General features: G+C 48.8%; 1 protein-coding gene and 1 long non-coding RNA gene across 7 annotated transcripts in view; one reads left to right on the forward strand and one right to left on the reverse strand.

Annotated features, from left to right (window-relative positions):
• AOPEP (aminopeptidase O (putative)) overlaps positions 1-25,165 on the reverse strand; it is a 374,597-nt gene that overhangs the window by 141,419 nt on the left and 208,013 nt on the right. For 4 of the 6 annotated variants that reach the window (XM_030919337.1, XM_030919338.1, XM_030919336.1 and 1 more), the window contains exon 7: positions 22,047-22,153. The exons of 1 other annotated variant lie outside the window; for it this stretch is intronic. In XM_030919337.1, the coding sequence (XP_030775197.1) occupies positions 22,047-22,153 (107 nt within the window). Of the gene's footprint in view, positions 1-17,124; positions 18,363-22,046; positions 22,154-25,165 lie in introns of those variants that run through there. One more of the 6 variants, XM_030919341.1, reaches the window with a different exon arrangement.
• On the forward strand, positions 1,711-23,547 carry LOC115893917. The gene is made up of 3 exons (XR_004053942.1): positions 1,711-1,966; positions 21,715-23,320; positions 23,408-23,547. It is a non-coding gene; the product is annotated as an uncharacterized LOC115893917 (long non-coding RNA).

Raw genomic sequence — 25,165 nt, forward strand, 5'->3', positions numbered from 1 at the left:
CTGCTTCCTCCTCTATCAAACGGGGAGGAAAATGGCACTATGGTACAGCACTTCCCTCACAAGGCCATTTTGGGATCAAATGAGATAATGTATGTAGAATGCTTAGGACAGTGTTTGGCATATTGAAAGCACTCAAATAATGTTATTAGGGAGGAAAAATGCATGGGACTTGGAAGGGTAGAACGGCCATGTGTATCACACAGAATGTAAAAATGAAATATGGGGCCAGGTGCAGGGGCCCAAGCCTGTAATCTCAGCATTTCGGGAGGCCAAGGCGGGAGGATCCCTTGAGGCCAGGAGTTCGAGACCAGCCTGGGCAACAAAGCGAGGATGTAGTAGTGCTCATCTGTAGTCCCAGCTACTCAGGAGGCTGATGTGGGAGGATCACCGAGCCCAGGAGTTCGAGGCTGCAGTGAACTTTGATTGTACCACTGCACTCTAGCCTGGGCAACAGAGAGAGACCCATCTCTTAAAAGAATAACAAAAGGCCAGGCGCGGTAGCTCACGCCTGCAATCCCAGCACTTTGGGAGGCCAAGGCAGGTGGATCACGAGGTCAGGAGATTGAGACCATCCCTGCTAACATGGTGAAACCCCGTCTCTACTAAAATTACAAAAAAAAATTAGCCGGGCGTGGGGGCCGGCGCCTGTAGTCCCAGCTACTCCGGAGGCTGAGGCAGGAGAATGGCGTGAACCCGGGAGGCAGGGTTTGCAGTGAGCTGAGATTGGCCACTGCACTCCAGCCCGGGTGACAGAGCCAGACTCCATCTCACAAAAAAAAAAAAAAAAAAAAGAGACTGTATAGCCCAGAATATATTTAAGTTAAAGCATATGAAGAAAAACATTATTCATCCATTCAGTAGAGTCAAGAGGTTTGCTACACAGCTTTGGCCTTGCTAAATCAGCCTCAAGTGTGGTTTTTTTTTTTTTTTGAGACGGAGTCTCGCTCTGTCGCCCAGGCTGGAGTGCAGTGGCCGGATCTCAGCTCACTGCAAGCTCCGCCTCCCGGGTTCACGCCATTCTCCTGCCTCAGCCTCCCGAGTAGCTGGGACTACAGGCACTCGCCACCTCGCCCGGCTAGTTTTTTGTATTTTTTTTAGTAGAGACGGGGTTTCACCGTGTTAGCCAGGATGGTCTTGATCTCCTGACCTCGTGATCCGCCCGTCTCGGCCTCCCAAAGTGCTGGGATTACAGGCTTGAGCCACCGCGCCCAGCCGGTTTTGATTTTTTTAAAAAACTAAACTAAATGAATTATTTAGAGGAAGCTTAACTGAATTGTATTAAACATATATTGTGAGATAGAATTAACTTTGAGTATAGGATCCAAGCAGTTCAAGGCTTGACTGTACTTTTCACAGGGTTCTGTTTGGGGCGGGGGAGAGTCGTGCAATGTGCTGAGACCGGTCTCCTCATAAGCTGGGTGCATCGATCAGGGTTAAGGTGATCACAGTGACTCAGCCGTAACTCAGGCTGCTGCTCTGCCATACACATTCAGAACACAGGAATACAGAGAACCTGAAAATTACTGGAAGCAAAAGCAGAAAGAATAAAAATGGAAAACTTTTTCTGTATTGCATAAAAAAAAAAATCACGACTTCTTCCGGAAAGAGGCAAATGAGACAAACATCGGCTTCATTTTACAAGAGGAGGCTCGAAGCCCGTTTTGAACACCAACAGCATGTGCAGCGCTATGTGCTGAGGTAATGGGGAGGATCGCCTCATCCGATGACTCAGAGAGGAGCAGATGGCCCGTGGGAGCCTGAGAAGGACTTTTCCCTCCTCAGTGGAGGACAGCACGGCCCCAGGCATGGGGGCGGCAACGGCGGGGTGGAGGGCTTGCCTGGTTTTCAGCCCAGCACATACCAGGATGCACAAGAGGACAAGTCCTCCGGAGAGGAGCTCTCTTCTCAGTCTTCCGGCAACAGTGTGCTCTTTGGGCCTTCTGTTTCTCACACAGTGCATCTAACAGTAAGTGTGAGACCATTCACCACAGCATTGTTCGCCAAAGCAAAACACTAGAAATGACCATGATGACGCCCAATGGTTAACAAATGTTTGATGGTTACTAATGGAACATTCATATCTGGGAATACCCACAGCAGTTAAAAAAGCAAAGAATTCGCTGTGTTGATAACAGAACACTAGCCAGGATTCTACTACTAAGTCAAGAGGTTTGCTACACAGCTTTGGCCTTGCTACATCAGCATCAAGTGTGGTTTTGATTAAAAAAATAAAAACAAAAAACTAAATTAAATGCATTGTTTAGAGGACGCTTAACTGAATTGTATTAAACATATATTGTGAGACAGAATTAACTTTGGGAGGTATAGCATGGCGTGGATGAAACACACAGTCGTGTGTGTACACACTTGTGCTTGAGGGATGCTTTCTTGGGAGTGAATTACCATTCCATGGGGTCGTTACATCACAGACCCTGTGGAAATGTCTTCCATCTATCCAGCGCTGGAAATGGCCCCACGGGTCTTATCCAAACCTCGGAGGTCACCAGTTGCCTCCTGCCCTAATTTCTTTTTCCATGTCTCCTCCAGACAATTGCTGATCAACCCCACCAGGCTACCAGGGTGTTGTGAGACAGCAGAGAACATCAAATGATTTCCATCAGTCTCTCCCTTTTTTAAAAAAAATTGAGGCTGGGCGCAGTGGCTCGCGCCTGTAATCCCAGCACTTTGGGAGGCCGAGGTGGGCAGATCATGAGATCAGGAGATCGAGACCATCCTGGCTAACACGGTGAAACCCCATCTCTACTAAAAATAAAAAAAATTATCCGGGCGTGGTGGCGGCGCCTGTAGTCCCAGCTACTCGGGAGGCTGAGGCAGGAGAATGGCGTGAACCCGGGAGGCGGAGCTTGCAGTGAGCCGAGATCGCGCCACTGCACTCCAGCCTGGGCGACAGAGCGAGACTCCGTCTCAAAAAATAAAAATAAAAAAAATTGAGATGTAATTCACATATAGTGGTTTTTAGTATAGTCATAAGGTTGTGCAACCTTATGACTTGCACATAAGTTGATTATGTGCAATAAACTTTAGAACATAATCAACATTAGAATATTTTAATCACCCTAAAAAGAAACTGAATACACACTGGCAGTCACTCCCCAATCTCCTTCCCACCTCCACCCAGGCCTTGACCATTAATCTAGAGATTAATGGTCAACATTAATTTGGGAGATCAAGGTGGGAGGACTGCTTGAGCCTGGTAGGTTAAGGCTGCAGTGAGCCATGATTGTGCCACAGCACTCCAGCCTCGGGGACAGGGTGAGACCCTTTCTGAAAATAAAAAATAAAAATAAAAAATCTACTTCTTGTCTCTATGGATTTGCCTGTTGTGGACAGTCCACATAAATGAAATCATACAGTACGTGGCCTTTTGTGTCCAGCTTTTTCCGCTGAGCATGTTTTCAAGGTTCATCCATGCTGTAGCAAGTATCAGTGCTCTGTTCCTTTTTATGGCTGATTAATATTCCACTGTATGGATGTAACACATTTTGATCATCCATTCATCTGTTGATGGACATTTGGGTTGTTTTCATTTTGGGCTGTGATGAATAATACTGTCATCAACATTTGTGTATGAGTTCATTCTTTTGGTTATTTAGCTAGGAATGGAATTGCAGGGTTATACGGTCACTCTGTGCTCAAGCTTTTGAGGAACTGCCAGGCTGTTTTCCACAGCAGCTGTACCATTTCACCAACAGTGTACACAGGTTCCAATTTTTCCAAGTCCACACTAATATTTATTATCTTTTTCACTGTAGCCATCCTAGTAGGTATGAAGTGGTATCTCATTGTGGCTGTGATTTGTATTTCCTGAGAGCCAATAATGTTGAACATCTTATGTGCTCATTGGACATCTGTATATCTTCTTTGGAGAAATGTCAGCTTAGACTGACCTTTTTTTTTGAGATGGAGTCTTGCTCTGTTGCCCAGGCAACAGTGGCGCAATCTCGGCTCACTGCAATCTCCGCCTCTCGGGTTCAAGTGATTCTCCTGCCTCAGCCTCCCGAGTAGCCGGGATTACGGGTGCGCGCCACCATGCCGTGCTAATTTTTTGTGGAGATGGGGTTTCACCATGTTGGCCAGGCTGGTCTCGAATTGCTGACCTTAAGTGATATGCTGATCTCAGCCTCCCAAAGTGTTAGGGTTATAGGTATGAGACACCGCACCCAGACAGATTGATCTTTTTTTTTATTTTTTATTTTATTATTATTTTTTGAGATAGGGTCTCACTCTGTTGCCTAGGCTGGAGTGCAGGGGCATGATCTCAGCTCACTGCAACCTCCACCTCCCGGATTCAAACAATTCTCCTGCCTCAGCCTCCTGAGTAGCTGAGATTTACAGGTGCATGTCACCACACCTGGATAATTTTTGTGTTTTCAGTAGAGATGGGGTTTCACCATGTTGGCCAGGCTGGGTCTCAAACACCTGACCTTAAGTGATCCACCCACCTCGGCCTCCCGAAGTGCTGGGATTACAGGCGTGAGCCACCACACCCGGCCCAGATTGACCATTTTCTAACTGGGTCATTTGTCTTTTTATCGTTGAGTTGTAAGAGTTCTTTATGTATTCTGAATACAAGTCCCTTATCAGATATATGATGTGCAAATATTACCTCCCATTCTGTAGGTTGTCTTTTTATTTTCTTGATGGGGTTGTCTGTCACACAAAAGTTTTTAATTTTGATGCAGTCCAATCTACTGATTCTTTTTCCCTTTGGTTGCTTACGCTTTCAGCGTCTAGCATGTAAGAAACTATTGCCTAATCCAAGATCATGAAGATTTACGTCTACATCTTTTCTACGTGTTTTATAATTTTAGCTTTTATATTCGAGTATTTGATCCACTTTGAATCTCAATATGTTATTATCTTTGATGCTACTGTAAATGATTTTTTTTTTGGGGACAGAGTCTTACTGTGTCCCCCAGGCTGGAGTGCAATGGCACGACCCTGGCTCACTGCAACTTCCGCCTCCCAGGTTAGGTTCAAGTGATATAAATGAATTTTTCTTAATTTAATTTTCAGATTATTCTTAGTGTATAGAAATACAGCTAACTTCTGTATGTTGATCCTATATCTCACAACTTTACTGAAGTTCATTAGCTCTAATTATTTTTTTGGAGGATTACTTAGGATTTACTCCACATAAGATCATGTCTACAAATAGAGACAGTTTTACTTCTTCCTTTCCAATCTGGATGCCTTGTAGTTCACTTTTTTGCCTAACCACCCTGGCTGTAACCTCCAGTACAATATTGAACAGTACAGTCCCTGTTCCTTATTCCTTCTGTCCTCAGCTATTGACTTGAAAAGGGCAAGAACTCCTGTAAAGCGGAATTGTACCACTAGCAGGACGTTCTTCTTTCACGTCTTTGCGGCAGGTCCAGCAGAATACCTGTACAGCTTTGTCATCCATTCTAGATCAAAACTGTTGGCCAAAACACAAACTAAATGGTAGGAAAAAGGGGCACAGGAAGTAAGCAAACACTCTGTGGAACTCAGTCAATTTGGCATTACGTGAGAAAGCACTCACTGGAGGAGAGCTTTTCTGAATGGGAAACTAACGCTCATCAGCCGAGCATGTAATGTACATAGTGACTCTTCCGACTGGCTGAGTGCGTAAGATATCCCTACGATGGGCAAAGTAAGAGTGAATTATTATGGATTGGCATATGCACATCAATAATTTTGTAGGAAATATTTCAGAGTCAAATAGCATGATAATGAATCAGTGCTACACAGAGCAGCAGTGTGGAAGTATGCATGTATACTGACAAACTTTCCTTTCCTGATTCACAAGAAAACAGTAGCAGTAATTATCTTTGGGTAAGTGACTACAGAGGTAGTAAATGGAATTTTATACTTTTCTAAACTGTTTGAACTTTCTATGTGCTTTAATTTTTGAAAACGCCAAAGGTAACTAACTGGTGATTATGAAATGCCTTTTGCTTTTTCATGTTTTTCTATAACAAAAAAAAGACCCTACTAAATGTTATTGCAAAAAGGAAACACCAAGGGCTGTAAATACATAATTAGGGGTCTATGGAGAATGCTCTCCCCCTTAGAAAGACCTGAGTGCTGACTAACCAGGGAACGGTCTGGAAAAATAAAGAGGAAAGGTCATTTGAGTTCAATTATTCAGGACATGCCTGTCATCTTTGCTGTTTAAAAGAGCTGAGAGCTGAGGGTGTCCCTCTAACGGGAAACAAACTGAGTGGGCAGCTCAGGCGGGTGGAGTTGGCCTTTGAAACAGGAAAGGGCAGGGTCCGTGTCTGGCTGGCTGGGAGCTCTAAAGGTTTTCAGAAAATGCTGGCAAAGGTATAGCATCCTCCCATCAGGAGCAGGTAGAAACACTCTTCACAGCTCGCTTGTTAGTGCATGTGGTTCAACTAAAACAACTAGACCGAGAGGAGTGGGTGGGGGTCCCACGTGCCTGAGGGATAGAGGGTGTCGGGCAGGAATGCTGAGACACACAGTGGAGACATTAGGAGAGGCGCAGGCCAATGGTCAGGCGGGAACTCTCGAAGGCCATAAAGGCAAGAACTTTCTTCTGCTCTGGACTGTGGTGAGATTACGAACAGAGGCCAGAGGCGCTTTACAGAGGCGAGTCGCAGGCACACGAGGGGCGCTTTACAGAGATGAGTCGCAGGCACACGAGGGTCGCCCTTCAGAGGAGCTGGACTAGACATAGGTTCCAGAAGGGAAGTCTTAGAAGTGCTGCCCGTTCCATTCTCACCTCTAGCGATTTGTTTGAGCATCTGTTGAACGTTCAGGCTTTTTCCTTTTAAGCCTATGCTCCACATGTGTAACCAGGCACTCTTGCACTGTTTTTTTTTAACATTCTCTTAATTAGTAAAATTAACTTTTTGAACATTCCAGCCAATTACGTTTGTCAGTTGGGGAGGGAGGTGTTTCCATGTTCTGGTTAGTAAAGAGACAGGAGCAGATGCCTTGTGTGGTGCCCAGGGACGGGTGGCAGAAGGGATAGGGATGGGCCCAGCTCCAGAGCCTTGTGGACATGAGGGGACGAGCCAGGCTGAGGAAATCAGAACAAGCCAGGAGGGGCAGTGGAGCTGGCTATGGGGGCTGCGTCCTTGTGCCCTCTGCCACTTGTCTGACAAACCTCTTCCAAGTGCCAGAGGACACAGATGACAGCCTTAAACATGTGTTAATTATTTACCTGAACTGTAGGAAATTGCCCTATTCTATTCTATTCTATTCTATTCTATTCTATTCTATTCTATTCTATTCTATTTTTGAGATGGAGTCTCACTTTGCTGCCCAGGCTGGACTGCAGTCTTAGCTCACTTCAACCTCTGCCTCTCAGGTTCAAGAAATTCTCATGCCTCAGCCTTCTGAGTAGTAGGATTATAGGCATGCCACCACGCCTGGCTAATTTTTGCATTTAGTGGAGATGGAGTTTCACCATGTTGACCAGGCTGATCTCGAAGTCCTGACCTCAAGTGATCTGCCGGCCTTGGCCTCCCAAAGTGCTAGGATTACAGGCATGAGCCACCGTGCCTGGCCCTGAAAATATTCATTTTAGATCCACCAAAACAGCAATTTCCTGTGATTCGCCTTAACATACATGTTCTAAATGGTTTGCATGTATTCCCTGCATTTATTCCTCACGTCCACCTATAAGGTAGAAACTATTGGGTTATCATCCCTGTTTTACAGCTAAGGGGACTAAAGCTAAGTGTGGTTGAGTAACTCTCTCAAGGTCACACAGCAAATGTGTGTAAAGGTTGAGTATTCTTTATCCAAAATATTTGGAACCAGAAGTGTTTCGGACTTCCGATATTTCTGGATTTTGGAATATTTGCATATCTTGGCTTTACACTGTACTATTAGAAGGCTTCTTTTTTTTTTGACATGAAGTCTCGCTCTGTCACCCAGGCCGGAGTGGCACGATCTCAGCTCACTGCAACCTCCACCTCCCGGGTTCAAGCAATTCTCCTGCCTCAGCCTCCCAAGTAGGTAGGATTACAGGCAGCTGCCACCACACCCGGCTAATTTTTGTATTTTTAGTAGAGATGGGGTTTCACCATATTGGCCAGGCTGGTCTTGACCTCCTGACCTCATGATCCGCCCGCCTCAGCCTCCCAAACTGCTGGGATTACAGGCGTGAGCCACCACGCCCAGCCTAGAAGCCTTCTTTTTTTTTTGATAGCCCGTTTTTGATACCTGCAAATGAATAACTCAGTCAGATTCTTAGGCCAACCAAGGTTTTCTGAACTTATGCCTCTGTACCTCACATAGCCACCTGATTGCATCTGTTCTCCAGACTCTTTCTCTTTGATCACACGTCGTCCCAAATGCTGTTCTCTGGACTCTTTCTCTTTGATCACACGTCATCCCAAGCGCTGTTCTCTAGACTCTTTCTCTTTGATCACACGTCATCCCAAACGCTGTTCTCTAGACTCTTTCTCTTTGATCACACGTCGTCCCAAATGCTGTTCTCTGGACTCTTTCTCTTTGATCACACGTCATCCCAAGCGCTCTGTTCTCTAGACTCTTTCTCTTTGATCACACGTCATCCCAAACGCTGTTCTCTGGACTCTTTCTCTTTGATCACACGTCATCCCAAGCGCTGTTCTCTAGACTCTTTCTCTTTGATCACACGTCATCCCAAACGCTGTTCTCTAGACTCTTTCTCTTTGATCACACGTCGTCCCAAATGCTGTTCTCTGGACTCTTTCTCTTTGATCACACGTCGTCCCAAGCGCTCTGTTCTCTGGACTCTTTCTCTTTGATCACACGTCGTCCCAAGCGCTGTTCTCTAGACTCTTTCTCTTTGATCACACGTCGTCCCAAACGCTGTTCTCTAGACTCTTTCTCTTTGATCACACGTCGTCCCAAACGCTGTTCTCTAGACTCTTTCTCTTTGATCACACGTCGTCCCAAGCGCTCTGTTCTCTAGACTCTTTCTCTTTGATCACACGTCGTCCCAAACGCTGTTCTCTAGACTCTTTCTCTTTGATCACACGTCGTCCCAAACGCTCTGTTCTCTAGGCTCTTTCTCTTTGATCACACTTCGTCCCAAACGCTGTTCTCTAGACTCTTTCTCTTTGATCACACGTCGTCCCAAATGCTGTTCTCTAGACTCTTTCTCTTTGATCACACGTCATCCCAAACGCTCTGTTCTCTAGGCTCTTTCTCTTTGATCACACGTCATCCCAAACGCTCTGTTCTCTAGGCTCTTTCTCTTTGATCACACGTCATCCCAAACGTTAGGTAATCTTCCCAGAACTCTACTTGCATTATGTCATTCTTGGAACTTAAAATACCTCACCATTACCCGGAGGATCACATGCGAGTTCTTGAATTTGGCATCTGAGGAGCTCCATGACTTAGTCTAGCCTTGCCTGGCCCACCTTCAGTCTCACCGGTTCTTTTTGTGGCTGTCCTAGCAAGTCCATTCTCATGTTAATGTCCACATCCACAATCCATTCCTTTTTATGCCTACCAGGCTTTGCTCCTTGAATTCCTCTCCCTCTGCCTCTTCACCAGTCTCAGTGGTGTCCTTTCTTACTATCCCAGCTCACGCCTCACATCCTCTCTGTAGCCCTTTCTAACTAAACCTGTCAACAGTAAATTCTCAGTTCTTAAACTCTGCGGATGTAGCCTAGGATTACCTATCTATCTTGTGACCAGTATTTCACCTCTCCAAATAATGTATAAAGAACCTCAGGGCCAGAGATCATGTCTACAAGATTCATTTTTTCAACACTTATGGAGCACCCTCTCAGTGCCAAGCACTGTGGTGCACTGAGAAACAAGACATAGTCCCTAGGGACAAAAGTCTGAGGGTCAGAAGAGAGAGATGTATTAGGTTGGACCATATGAAATTGTTTTTGGCCAGGCGTGGCGGCTCACACCTGTAATCCCAGCACTTTGGGAGGCCGAGGTGGGCCAATCACGAGGTTGGGAAATCGAGACCATCCTGGCTAACACGGTGAAACCCCATCTCCACTAAAAATACAAAAAATTAGCTGGGTGTGTTGGCACGTCCCTGTAGTCCCAGCTACTCAGGAGGCTGAGGCAGGAGAATCGCTTGAACCCAGGGAGGCAGAAGTTGCAGTGAGCTAAGACCACACCACTGCACTCCAGACTGGGTGACAGAGCGAGACTCTGTTTCAAAACAGAAATTATTTTTGTAGGGCAAAAATGATCAAATCTTGACAATTTAATGTGGTAAACATAAAGAGAATTATCAAATCATGTAGTCAGAACAGAGAGGGACAGAGAAGAGAGCCTAGGAGTGCAGAGGAAGGACGGCAGCTTACGTTAGGAAAAGGTCTGAGACTTTCTGGGAAGGCAATGCAATCTGCGCTGAGTCACAATGATGAGTCATAATGATATGGAATTATGCAGCAAGGCAAGGATATTCTAAATAGAGACAACATTTTTTAAAGGCATGGAGGTAAGAAAGAGCAGGCAGATGGTACGAGCTATGGCTGAATTGGGTTCCCCCAAATTTATATGTTGGAGCCATATCCCCTGGTACCTCAGAATATGACTGTCTTTGGAGACAGGGCAGTTGAGGGCTTCGAGGGGTGGTTAAATTAAAATGAGGCTGCCAGGGTGGGCCTGTTCCAATGTGACTAGTGTCCTTTAGGAAGAGCAGATTAAGACATACAGAGGGACACAAGGGACATGCAGACGCAGAGAAAAGGTCACGTGAGGACACAGCGAGACGGTGGCTGTCACACTGTGGAGTGTGTATTTGGTTTTTGTCCTCGTTTCCCGGCATATAATTCCTAAAATCCTCTGGATCTTCACAATTATGCCTTTGCGTGCTAATGAGTGGATGGGTGGCTGGCAGCCCCTAGGTAGCCTCAGGAGGAGCTGTCACCGGAAGGACCAAGGCAGCATTACAGGGTTGGGACTTGCAGCCCCGGCCCCAATCTCCAGGGAGGGGATGGGGGTAAAGGTCAGGCTGACCACCAAAGGCCAGTGGTGTGATGAATCATGTCTGTAAAACGAAGCCTCCATAAAAACCCAAAAGGACGGCGTTGTGAGAGCTTCTGGAGAGCGGGACACAGGGAGGGGCGCATCTGGGGGGGGGGCAGGGAAGCCTCGCACCCCGTCCCTCATACCTCACCCTACGCATCTCTCCACCTGCATCCCGTGTCATCTCTTTATAATAAATGAGTAAACGTGAGTGTTTCCCTGGGTTTCGGGAGCTGCTCTAGCAAATCCCAATGCACCAGCCGTGGGAACCCCAATTTAGAGCCGTTGGTCAAAAGCACAGGGTAGACAACCTGGGGGAGGTGGAGGGCAGTCGTGGGAATGCGCCCTCACCCTGCGGGATCTGACGCTCTGGACAGTGTCAGAATTAAACGGAACCAGGGGACACCCAGCTGGTGCCCACTACAGAAGTGATTGCTTGCTTGGTGTGTGGGGAAACTTCCCACACATTTGGCCACAGAAGTCTTCTATGTTGATGGCTGTGGGGTGAGAGCAGATGAAAAGCAGTTTGTTTTTTCTGCTCAGTGACTGCAAACCAGGGAGTGAGGGCTCAGAAGAAACCAAATCTGTCAACACCTTGATGTGGGACTCCTGGCCTCCAGACTGTGGGAAGATAAATCTATGCTGGCCTTTGGTAACTTATTATGGCAGCCTGAGCTGACTACCACAGTCGGGGTCTCTGAGCTACCTGGAGGGAGAGGGTAAAGCAAAGAACGACAAGAGATGAGACGGGGGACAGAGGTGATGTGCAGGGACTTGCATGCCACACCAAGGGGCTTGAAGATTTTCCTGCAGGTGAGGGGAAGCTTTTGGAGAGTTTTAGCAAGGAGGTGGCAGAACCATGAGGTTCTTCTAAGGAGAACTCTCTGGTGGCAGCAAGGAAGGGCAAGACCAGAAGTAGAAAACACTCTGGGGCTGCTGGACTGCTACAAGCACGTGGGGAAGAGACAGGGGGTGGTATTAGGGGTGGAGAAGAGGGGTTGAATTGAGGAAATCCTTAGGAGATGAAACTGGCAGTTGTTAGCAATGGCTCCCAGTGGAGGAGTGAAGGAGAGGCAGGAACTGGAGTTCCCAGGCTCTTACCCTGTTGTGGGTGGACCTGTGCCACCAGTTCAACACTACGGGAGGGGAGCAGACGAAGCGAGGTAGAGGGGATGACCAGTACAAGATGCCTGTGGGGTAATCAGGAGAGATGTCAACAGGGAGTTAACCATTCACACTTGGTCTTTAGAGAGAGTGCAGCTGCCAGTGGAGACTTGGGAGCCTTTGGCTTAAAAGGGGGTATGGCCAGCCACGCCCACACCCCACCTGTGTACACGCCAGCCCTTGGCATGCTCTCTGCGACTCTTTGTCAGAGGGTGGCCCTGGGCTTGCCTGAGCCTGTCTTTCCCATGAACATATGCAGCTGGAAGCACCTGGGACTGTACAGTTTTCCAGCCAATGAGATGAGTGCAGGGGCACATACACCCTGGGGGTCCACTGCCTGATGGGAACAACTGAGGGTGACCCATGCTTCCTCCAGAGTAACCCTGTGTGACCTGGCCTGATGTCACAGCACCATGGCTTGGTCTCCTCTTCTCACTTCCATTTTCCTTCCCTTTCCACCTCCTGGGAACATATATTAGTCTGTTCCTGAATTGCCATAAATACCTGAGACTGGGTACTTTACAAAGAAAAGAGGTTTAACTGGCTCACGGTTCCGCAGGTTGTACAGGAAGCATGATGCTGGCATCTGCTCAGCTCCTGGGGAGGCCTTAGGAATCTCACAATTATGGCAGAAGGCAAAGGGGAAGCAGGACATCTTACATGGCTGGGGCGGGAGGGAGAGAGTTGGTGGGGGAAGGTGCCACACACTTGTAAACAACCAGAGCTTGTGAGAACTCACGCACGATTGTGACCACAGCACCAAGGGGGATGGTGTTAAACCATGAGAAACCACCTCCCGCCAGGCCCCAGCTCCACCACTGGGGATTACAATCCAACATGAGATTTGGGCAGGGACAGCCAAACCGCGTCGGAACAATTCCTAATCAATCTCTGTCCCATATGCCTCGCGTCAGGGTCTGCACCTGGGGAACCCCACCTAAGATGGGGGTTCAGATGAGACCACTCTGGGAGGACACGCAGCTGAGTGTGGAGGCCTGAGGAAGACCAGCTCTGAAGACGCGGGCAGGCAAAGGGCAGACCTTGAAGGAGATGGAGGAGGAATGACAGAGGGGCAGGAAGAGTCAGGCGAGAGACTGCCACAAAAGCCAGTGACAGAAACTTCCAGAAGAGCTGTCAACAGTACCAAACAAAGCAGAGGAGTCTCATAAGATTAAAAATAAAATTTCTTCCAGAATCTGGTGACTGTCAGGGTACAATGAGCCAAGGAAAAAACAGTTTCCCTACACCGGTGAGAGCAGAAAGCAGATTCCAGAGGACTGGCAGTTTTAAGAGCTGTGGGAATGGAGACAAGTGTTTGGCTAATTAGATGAGTGTGCAGCAGTTTAAAGGAGAGATTATCATGGATAGGAGAGGCCGGGCACGGTGGCTCGCCCCTGTGGTCCCAGCTACTCATGAGGCTGAGGTGACAGGATCACCTGAGCCCAGGAGGCAGAGGTTACAGTGAGCCGAAGTTGCGCCACTGAACTCCAGCTTGAGCAACAGAGCCAGACTCTGTCTCAAAAAAAAAAGATGGGAGAAGTGTGAGCATAGTTAGCAGAGAGAGGGGGAGGAAAGGGAGGGAGGGCTGAGGACAGAGGACCGTGGGTGGCAACAGAGCCAGGTCCTGGTGGAGGAGGGCCCCAGGTAGCTGGTGCACTGGGCAGGGGCCCCGGGACATTTCCCTTTTGGAGCTTGCCCCACCCGAACTGAATTTTCTGCTCCTTACATTCTCGACCCCCTTCAATTAAAATAGGATGCTATGCCGGGCCAGTGGCTCAAATCCCAGCCTTGGGAGCCGAACGGGCGGATCAGAGGTCGATCGAACATTGGCTCACGTGAAACCCCGTCTCTACTAAAATACAAAAAACCAGAGGTGGCGGGCGCTAGTCCACTACTCGGAGGCTGAGCGGGAGAGCGCCGACCCGGGAGGCGGAGCTTGCAGTGAGCAATCGGCATTAGTCCGGGACAGACGAGATCCGCCTCAAAAAAAAAAAAAAAAAAAAAAAAAATAAGATGGTATGAATCAATAAAAATGTAGCTAATTAAATTCAGGTATGAATGCCATACTAAAATAGAAGGATATGGCTGGCTTTCATCAAGAGAATTAAAAAGGACTGCCTGCCCTTCTTGGTAGGCAACAAGACCCCACCCAGGTAATCCCATCAAAAAGAAGGCTCCAAGGTGCTCCGGTGACACACAAAGGTGACTGGACACTTATTCTAGGCTTTCACCACCGTCATGCCTGTGGGTGCCCCCAAAGAACTACTGTCCTCCCTGACAGGACACGGTCCAAAGTGACGAGTGCCTCGTTTTCCCATTCCTCCTTCCCCTTCTTCCTCAAGGGCAGAGGGTTCAATTCTATGAAACTGTGTCAAGCCACATGCCCTTCTAGCTCTACCCTGAAACTAGCAACTCATCTTTAGCCATATCAAGGCAGACAGGATGCCACTTGGGCATCTAAGAGGTCGGGGCAGATACAGATGTAGTTGTGTTTACAGAATCAAAAGAAGAACATGGCTGATGGCCTCCATTTTCCCAGCAGAGCAGGAGGCAAGAGAAGGCAGGGGGAACAGGAAGGTCTGGAACAAACACTGAAGGCCTGGGAGAAGGGAGCTGGCCCAGGAAGAGTAAAAGGATTTATTCTTGGCCCTGCTAGAGGCTTCCAATCTCGAGAGAGAGGAGCAGCAGAGGAAGGTGACCCGGGGGCTGGAAGCGAGTATATGACTGCACCCAGGGACGCTCCAAGGAGAGCTTTCCCACGAGGCAGGCTGGTGTCCCTGCGAATACACGTGTCCCCACACGCAGGTGGAAAAGACTGCTGTGTTCTTTGGGGATTAGAAATAAAAATTTTGAGCAAAATTTGAGAGGTGAAAACTTCAAGTATATGGAGAAGGTTTACACACAGAAGACTTAATAAAAAAGCGTCTTCCTGCCGGGCGCGGCGGCTCAGCCTGTAGTCCCAGTGCTTCTGGAGGCCCAGGCGGGCAGATCACGAGGTCAGGAGATCGAGACCATCCTGGCTAAAAGGGTGAAACCCCATCTCTATTAAAAACACACACACACAAAAACTAGCCGGGCGCGGTGTCAGGTGCCTGTAGTCCCAGCTACTCGGGAGGCTGGGGCAGGAGAATGGCGTGAACCCGGGAGGTGGAGCTTGCGATGAGCCGAGATCGCGGCACTGCACTGCACCGCAGCCTGGGGGACAGAGCGAGACTCCGTCTCCAAAAAATAAAATAAAATAAAATAAAATAAAAATAAAAATAAAAATAAAAAAGGCTTCCTAGTTTAAGTGGAATGTACAGTGCTTAGGCATCATACAAATTCACAACACTTGTGGCACGCAGACTTTATCTTGGCTATGGATAGGGTTACATACTTGGGGTTTTTCCCCGATTATTACGGGATGTTTTTGTGATCAAGGGATGAGGCACTCAGGAGGAAGGTTAGGGAAAGATGCTGGCATTTATCTGGTATTGTCTCAAAGTGGAGGCAGCAGCTAAGATTAAGAGTTCCATAGACTCCTGCCTGTCAGCACCTCCTTAAAGCAATACATTTTAATGTTTTTCTCAGCAGGAGCTTGACTTTAACAATGAATCCAGAAAAAAAGGGAAGACATAATAAATCACAAACAATAAAAACCAGCAGAGATTTCTTCTGACCCTGCCACCTTAGCTCTTCCATCCCTGGGGCCTGTCAGAGTGCGCTAACTGAAAGCACTTAGGCAGAAGCTGCCGGAATCCAACTGCACCCTGGAGACAGGAGGCATGGCGAGCCTCTCAGAAGCCCTGTGCATCTCTGGCTAGAGCCACCACTGCTGCACAGGTCAGGAAGGGACCTTGTAGGCAGGGGACGGATGACAGGAGAGAGCTAAGCAGTGGCAGGACAGAAAGGAACACTGAAAGCAGACTTTGCCTGGGGAAGAGTTCTGCCCAGTACCAGAGAGGAGAGGAAGAGTCTGGGAGAGTCCTTAGGGTCTCATGTGTGGAAAAGACATCTTCAATAATTAACAAATGAAAAGTGGCATGTGATCCCTAACATTTTGAAACTGAGCAAATCGTCTTGCCTCAGAAGCCTGTAGCCACATTACAGGCTCTCCAGTCAATGAAGGCTGAGAAGACCAGGAAAACACAAGAAACCTGTAACGAATGACTTACAAGCAAGTCAATCTCAGACACGTCTGATGCAAAGGAAACACAACAAAGTCAATCTAAGAAACATCTGGGCTGGACACAGTGGCTCAGCCTGTAATCCCAGCTCTTTGGGAGGCCGAGGCAGGCAGATCACTTGAGGTCAGGAGTTCGAGACCGGCCTGGCCAACATGGTGAAACCCCGTCTCTACTAAAAATACAAAAATGAGCCAGGCATGGTGGCACCTGCCTATAGTCCCAGCTACTTGGGAGGCTGAGGCAGGAGAATCCCTTGAACCCAGAAGGCAGAGGTTGCAATGAGCAGAGATCATGCCACTGCACTCCAGCCTGGGCAACAGAGCAAGACTGTGTCAAAAAAAAAAAGAAAAGAAAAGCAGAAACATTTGGTGAGACCCGCGACTCAGTGGATGGATGGAAGGCACAAATGGAAAGCTGTTCGTACCAGTTACTAAAAGTAATAAGTCATTGCCAAACAAAATTTTAGTTTTTCTCTTCTCACTTTGTTAATGCTCCACTATCTATAACCAAGAGAATGTTGACTTTTCCTTTTTCTCAGTATCTTTTAAAATAATAAGACACATGATTCATGTGTTAAAAGACAAAAGACGCCTGGACTAAGCATACATTTCACCTTGACCTGTATGTCCTTCCAGAGCCCAAGATACCTGCAGGCTGTTGTTTTGTTTTGTTTTGTTTTGTTTTAAATGCAACTAAATGCTCTCTCCGTTCCCTGAAGACAGGAATACGGTATAGGGAAACAAGAGTTTCAGTCCTTGGGTTTAAATCCCTGTTCTCTTCTCTATCAGCCAGAGGAGGTTAGACATCTTTTTTTTTTTTTTTTTTCCACACTACAATAGTTAATTTTATTTGTTCAAGAGCTCATATTGCAAGCATTAAACCAAGCATAGGCTTTGATTCTGTGAGCCCAAATTCACATATTGAAGAAGATCAAAGCAAACTGCGATCCATGTACACGGATGAAAACTAAAGGCTCAGAGTTAATAACATTGTAGTTTTTAAATTTCTATAGCCTAGAGCCCAGTAGTCACAGGTCTTTTAAGTCCTTCTGGATGTCCCACAGGGTATCTGCACTTTTCTTGAGCTGAGCAACTTCATCATCCTTTAGCTTCTGGTTGAGAACGCTGGTTAATCCTCGGGCATTGAGGATACATGGAAGGCTCAGGAAGACTTCATTCTCGATGCCATACATCCCCTTTACCATTGTTGACACGGGATGAATCCTGGATAGATTTTTCAACATGGATTCAATAAGATCAGCCACACTTAATCCAGTAGCCCAGTTGGTGTATCCTTTTAGCTTGATGACTTCATAGGCACTTTCAACCACCATCTTACGCACTTCCTTCCAGTTTTCACTATCATTGTCAGCTCCCATTTCTGGATTCAACTCCTGGAGAGAAACACCTGCCACATTCACGCCACTCCACACAGCCACACTTGAGTCGCCATGTTCCCCCAAAATCCACCCATGGCAGCTGCTGGGATGAATGCCAAGTTTTTCAGCCATAAGGTAGCGAAATCTAGCAGAATCCAGATTACATCCACTTCCAATCACGCGGTGTTTGGGTAATCCACTTAGTTTCCAGGTAATATATGTAAGAATGTCCACTGGGTTGGAAACCACAATTATGATGCAATCAGGACTGTACTTGACAATCTGGGGAATAATGAATTTGAAGACATTAACATTTCTCTGCACCAGATTGAGTCACCTCTCCCCTTCTTGCTGACGGACTCCTGCAGTTACCACTACAATCTTAGAATTGGCAGTCACAGAATAATCTTTATCTGCCACAATTTTAGGCGTCTGAAGAAATAAGCTCCCATGCTGCAGATCCATCATTTCTCCTTTAAGCTTATCTTCCAAAACATCCACAAGAGCAAGTTCATCAGCCAGAGACTTTCCCAGAATGCTGATAGCACACGCCATACCAACTCGTCCAACACCCACGACAGTGATCTTATTGTTTGGGACTGTTGCCTCTTCTTCTGCAACTGGTGCAATGAGTTTTTCCTTAAGAGTTGCCATTTTGCACAGGAGAGGGAAGGCGCTGGAGACCTCTGTAACAGCAGCAGTGCGGAGAAGACAATGTGAGCCGGAGGTTAGACATCTTATTCAGTCTTTCTGAGCCTTGGGCCATTGAAGTGGAGACTGTTAACCTGCCAGCAGGAGAGGTGAGGAAGGACTGGCCACAGAGGCAGAGGGAACGCAAGGAGAGTAAGATACACAGAAGCCAGGGGGAGAAAGTGCTTTAAGGAGAAAGCATTTTTAGGAGAGAGTGGTCAGACATGTTGAACAGTGTGGCAAAGAGAAGTTTCCACTGCGTCCAGCAACATGTGGAAACCTGCTGAGACACAAACTCAGACTTTTACATTGTTCTGGTCCATCATTTCAAGACCATGGGGCATCTTGAAAGAAAAAACAAGATAGCATCTCTGATTGTTTTTAAGGGACTTCTTTCCCAAGGTCTCGTTGAAAACAAAATCTAAGAACACATTTTTACAAGTCTGGTTCTTCCTTTTACTTTCAATAATTTCCAGGTTCTCTGAGTCCATCTAAGGGAGAATTCTAGGGGATGGGAGTAAACGAGACTTAGACTATATAATTCAGGGCAGGTTCGGAAACATTTCCTCCTCATTGTAAGTGCATCTGATAACAGTATTTTCCTTACTGATGTGCAATAAGCCTTTCAAATGCAGTCAATTCATGGTTAGCCTAAATTTAGGCAAACAAAATTTCTGAATACTAAGACAAAGAAAAGCAAATGCCATAAAAAGCCGTCTAGCACAAAGGTCTAAAAATACTAGATTGTTCTCCCAGCTCCACACACAAAGGAAAAGATCTTGGCCATCAGAAGCTGGGGTGACTCAGGCTCCAGGGAAGCCAGAGAAGAGGCCCTCCTCATGTGTGAACCGACTTCCCAGGGTGCGGTCTGACTGGCTTACAAGTTGGAAACACAGTTCATCAAAACTCATCTTCATTATGATACTTCTACCCCCCCCGAAGGACTATGGTTATGCAGGACCAAGGGGATCAAAGGGACTTAGAGACGTGGAGAATGGAGATGACCTCTTAGGTGGAGGGCCTGAGCCTTTGAGGGGTGAAGGGATCTGCACAGTGAGGCAGCTCAGTAAGGCACAGTAAGCATGCTCCTGGGCGCCCTACCTGAAAGCAAACCTCTCTGGCCCTCACGTCCCTCTGCTGCCTTTCCAGTTCTGCTTCCTGGGCCGGCACAACCCCTCTCACAGAGCCTACAGTCACCAGCCCCACTTCCTGTCCACTGCAGCCTGGCTTCCTTCTCCACCAGCCTTGTAGTCCCACTTCTCTCTCTTTCACTCCTCTTCATCCCCCAGGCAGCTTCCAGCATCAGCCACTCCCACCTGCTTGCCTCAGCTTCTTTTCTGGCTTCCATGGCCCCGGTGCCCTGATTTTCTCTGGGGAAACACTTAACAGGTTTCCCTAGATCCCTCTGTTGGCCCCCCTCTTCCTCCTGACCTCTTCTCTTAGTCTCCTCTCTCCCTGGGATTTCACTGTGTTCAAGATTTAAGGGGTTTTATAGGCTGAATGTTCCAGTCTCTCCAGTGAGCTCCTGACCTGCAGTCTCCAAAGTTCATCCTATTGAATACCTGTTGGTCATCACAAACTTAACACATGCAAAGCTGGAAACTTCACTTTCCTTCCAAGCTCCTCCCCATGTCTTTACCATCACATACATGGGGTCACCATCTACCCAACTGTTCAACTCAAAAAAACCTCCAAGTTATTCTGGATACATTCATTTTCCTCTTCTCCACATTCAATCAATCAAGGCCTGCTGGTTCCATGGCCAAAACACATTTCAAATGGGTCTGCGTCTTGCCTCTGTCACCGGCACCCCAGGGCCTCTCGCATGGACGACTGCAAGGCTGCAACTGTTCTGCTGGCTTTCCGTGGGCTGCCTGTGGTGCTCTCTGCACGGCAGCACCGCACAAACACTGAGCGGATCACACCACCTGCCTGCTGAAGGCCCTGGAGCAGCTTCTGAGAACCTGGAGAAAGGCTCGTGTGACCTGGCTCCTGCCTGCCTCTCTTGCCCCGGCCCTCAGTCCCCTTTCCAGCCACACTGCCCTTCTTTCTATCCCTAAGGCACACTAAGGCTTTTCCCGCCTCAGCCAGGCTACGTACAAGGCAGCTCATTTTCAGAGAGAAATTCCCCACCTCCTGATGTGCCACCCTCCAGTCAGTATGGACATCACTGAGCGGTCCGCTCACTGCGCTGCGCACCACCTGCGACCGGCCAGTACATGCAGCGATGTCCCTGCTAAGTGGAAGCTCCATGAGAGTAGGGGCCGTGTCCACGGTGGCCACAGGGGCAGCTGTCCTGCCTGGCTCAGTCAGCATTGGCCGAGGGAACAGATGCTGGAACTGTGGCTTTGAGGCGGGAACACAGGTCTCCTGGCTCCTGGCCCGCTCCACTTCCCTCCACTAGATCTGCCTTTCCGAAACAATGGATGAGTCAACTTGGGAGGCCGCCTTAGCGTGCAAGCGCAGGGAACTTTGCCGTGGGAAGGGTGCAGCTTGCCACACCCGACGCTCTGCAGGGCTGCACAGAAGTCCCAGCCAGCTCTCCCCCTGGGGTGCATTTGAGTTAGGCTTCAGTCACAGGCGAAGTGCGGGTGTTCGTTTAAAAACAAACCAAAAAGCAGAACCATCCAAGGCAGGCTTCTGCCCGGGAAGGTACTCTCAGCACTTTGGGAGGCCGAGGTGGGAAGATCATCTGAGGTCCAGGAGTTTAAGACCAGCCCAGCCAACATGGTGAAACCTCGTCTCTACTAAAAATACAAAAATAAATAAATAAATAAATAGCTGAGCGTGATGGTGGGCGCCTGTAATCCCAGCCACTCGGGAGGCTGAGGCAGGAGAATCACTTGAATTTAGGAGTTGGAGTGAGCAGAGATCCGCCACTGCACTCCAGCCCGGGTGACAGAGTGAGACACCATCTTTAAAAAAAGGGGCGAGGAGAGGAGCAGTTCCTGGATGGCCATCCCTCCCCACCTGTTTGATGGCAGATTCCAAGCATCTGACTCTAGTCAAGAGGAGGGGCGGACGGAGGCTTCTGTTGCCACAGCAACCGCAGGGCTCGCGGAGCCTAGGCACCAGGTTTCAGACAACCATTTCGCAAAGAAAAGGAGCGAAGCAGAGAGGGACACACGTGGAAAAACGGCACGAAATAATCCTGCACATGCCACAAGCCACAGTCCACAAACAAAACTCAGGAGCTGGCCATGGAATCCTACTGCACGGGGGGCACCAGAGGCTCCCTGCTGGGCTACGGTGGACACAAAAGGGCCCATTGACACACACATCTGTGACCACTAAACACTTAGGAATCAATATTTTCCTAAAGATTTTTTTTCCCCTTTGGCTTTATAGGGTTACTGTCTGCCAGGCTGCCAAACCCCAACCCTCGCCACGTCCGCAGCCACCACATAAAGTGACTATTAGAACTTCACACGAAGGACCTGACCCCCGGAAATGGCCTCATGCTAGTTTTTTCCTCAACAGTCACCAGGAAAATGTCGGAAGGCAAATCAAAACACACACCCTGAAAGACTTAGAACATAACCATCCCATCTGGGGGGACGAGAAGCCCGCCCGGCTTAATTTAAAAAGGAAACCCAGCAGATGTCATCAGTTGGCAGGGAGATGTCTTGAAGGAAAGAAGGAGGGGAATGAGAGGGCTGCAGGTCACAGTGCAGTTTTACCTTAACACCTGCATCTCCTCGGGGGAGCTCTGCATCTCATCCTGGAGGCGACGCCAGCGCAGGCAGGCCCTCAGTTCCTGCTGCTCCCGGGCCTCGTAGGGGGTCAGCTGCTCAGACACAGACACACATGCACAAAACACCGTCACTGTTGTGGTCCCGGTGAAATGGCTCGCTTGGTTTCAATGGGGGACAACGTAGCCTGCCCCCTGCTCTCCCCCTGCTTCCATCAAACCCTAAAGGCCACCGGAGCCTCTTAGTGCCTAAAACAGCAAACCAACCGCGCAGGCTCGCTTGTGCTGCTGGCAGTGGAGCCAGCCTGCTGTTCGGCAGAGGTCACCTGGTTCACGAACCCACCCGTCCCACCAACACACACCTGGTCTGGACAGAGTGGGCTTCCCTTGTGGCCATTTCCACTTGGATCTGTCCTCTTTTCCTGCTTTGTCTTTCCGCACAGGAGGGAAGGCCCCACCATCCCCCTCGGATGTTCCCTAGCCCTCAATATTGCTAAGGACCGTTTCCAGCGGGGCCTGCTAATGCAACCCAGATGGTTCTGTGTGCACATAACTAGAAGTGCTGCCTGGACTCACTCTGGGGGAGGGGAGGCCATCACACTCTGCCCTACTGAGTCAGAACCAGCTGCCGTCCCTGGTGTGCTCACTGGGCCACATGGCCTGGACCTCTGTGAGGGAGGGCGGGCAGCAGAGCACCCACCGGGGAGGGAAGACGTCTATCCACGGTGTTTCTGGAAATCAAACGTTCCTGATAATTCCTTCAGCAGATATTTACTGAGTCTCTGCCAGGCCCTGGGGACAACAGAGACAGGGCCTGGGGGAGCAGCCAGGGGAGGGAGCGATGGCAGGAAAACTAACATCAGAGAGCGGGTGACGGGAGAGGTGACGGGAGAACCCAGATGCCCCCTTGCCCATCAGGGCTTCCTGAGGAGGGGGTGTTGACAGCGCTGGTGCTCAGGGAAGCAGGAGTTGGCCAGGGAGGAGGGATTTCAGGAAGAGGGGAAAGCACTTGCAAGGCACGTCGGGCCAGGCAAGGATGTAATGTGCTTAGAGAATGGCAAGGCATACGTCAGACCCAGTGCAGACGACCGTTCTGGGAGGGAGTGAGGCGCAGGGAAGCTGGCCGAGGCCGGATGATCCACAGACCCCATGTGCCTGCTGTTATGGACTAAACTGCGTCTCTGCAAAATATACGTGTTGAAGGCCTTACCCCGGTGTGACTGTATTTGGAGACAGGGCCTTCAAGGAGGTCATTAAGGTTAAGTAAGTCATGAGTGGGGCCCTAACCCTACAGGGCTGGTGCTCTTCTAAGCAGAGGAAGAGCTAACAGAGTGTTCTTTCTCTCTGCAGGCACAGAGGAAAGGCCATGTGAGAACGCAGAGAAAGAGCAGCTTGTGGCCGTCTGCAAGCAAGGAAGAGTGAGGGACCTCACCAAAAACCAACCCTCTTGGCACCTTGGTCTTGGACTTCCAGCCTCCAGAACCGTGAGAAATAAACGTCTGTTGCTTAAGTCACCCAGTCTCTGGTATTTATTACGGCAGTCCAAGCACACTAATATGTCTGTGAAGGCATTTAGACTTTCTCCAGGTTGATGACAAGTTACACCATCCAACCTTGCGACTGACTCAATTCACAAATCCCTGCGGATGCCTCTCTGAGTGGATGGTGGTCTCCACCTCCTTGGGATTTCACACGTCCCCGCACCCCACCCCAGCCCCGCCATGCTTTCTACTGCTCAGTACTGCAGGGCACAGTCTCCCAGGCAGCAAAGTGACCCCGGTGACCCCTGTCACCCTGTATTCTCATCCCTGCTCTCTGGTGGGGCCTGCTGGCCAAGAGCAGCCCGGGAGGTGGCACACCCACCCCTGCCCCACAGGGTGCTCCCCCACTCCCTGGATGGTCTGAGGCAGGCACTCGCCAGGGCCAGCAACAACTCAGTCTCGCCACTGAAGGGAGAGGTCAGCCTGGCGGACGTGCTCTGGAAACGTTTCAGACTTTGTGCTGGAATCTAGAATGGCCATTTTGCCTCAGGGGTGTTCATGTTTTCGCATCTTGAAGAGTTACTGCACGGACCTCCAAGGATGACGAGCGGGCTGACCCCTATCACGTTAAGGGAAAGGAGCAACAGAGAAAGCTCAGCTCCTGCTGTCCCTTTAGGCTCACAACAGAAGCCACCGCCTCCACAAAGGCTTTCTGGGCCCGCCCAGGCCTGTCCTCTCCTACCTCGGAATTCTGACGATATTTAGTGTTTACTTCTCTTTGCAAACTTATCAGTCAAAAGGCAGGACCAAGCCAGCAGACTAAGGAGTGACCTCCTAGAAGTCTAGGCAGAGGGAAGGCTAAGGAGGAGTACTCTGGGGATGCAGGAGATCAAAGCCGGAGGTGTCATGATCAGACGCCTGGAACGCATGACAACTCCAGGACCAGCTCAGATCGGATCGTCTCAGAAGGGAGGCACTCCAGGGAAGAGATGGTGATAGAGGTACCTTCACATTAAACCCCTGCTGAGTGCCTGTGTGTAAGGCGGAGGGAAACACAAAGAGGATGGGAACAGGTATTTCTTGCACACTCTCCACGTGTCAGGCACGGTGCTAAGCTCATTCACACCTGATCCCATTTGCCCTGCAAGCTTCGGCATTCTAATATCCATTCTACAAATGGGGAAATGGAGGTTTGGGGAGGTACCTAACCGACCTACACTCACAGAGCCGGTGAGCGGCAGAGCCAGGACTGCAAGTCAGTCTTTCTGACTCAGAGCCCAGAGCCTTTTCTGTGTCTGTCTTGTGGCCTCTCCTCACAGGACTCCATGTGGCAGCAGACACTGATGAGAACACTGCTGGGTCCATGGCCAGGGTAAGAAAAGCAAGACCCAGCTCCAATTTGAAGCAGTCATAGTCCAGGTATGAGGATAAGGAAATGACATAATAGAAGGAAAAGAAAAGAGAACAGCAAGTTTAAAAAGGTAAGTGCCACGTATCGTGAGAAGCCACAGCGTATAGGAGGGCAGTGCTGAATTGTGAGTCGGGTAATCAGTCTGGGCTATCTAGAGAAGGTGACCTCCAGCTGGTTAGTGAAAAATAAATAAGATTTCAACAGACAAAGGACCTT

This window comes from Rhinopithecus roxellana, chromosome 16 (assembly GCF_007565055.1).
Source record: "Rhinopithecus roxellana isolate Shanxi Qingling chromosome 16, ASM756505v1, whole genome shotgun sequence".
Taxonomy (NCBI): Eukaryota; Metazoa; Chordata; class Mammalia; order Primates; family Cercopithecidae; genus Rhinopithecus; species Rhinopithecus roxellana.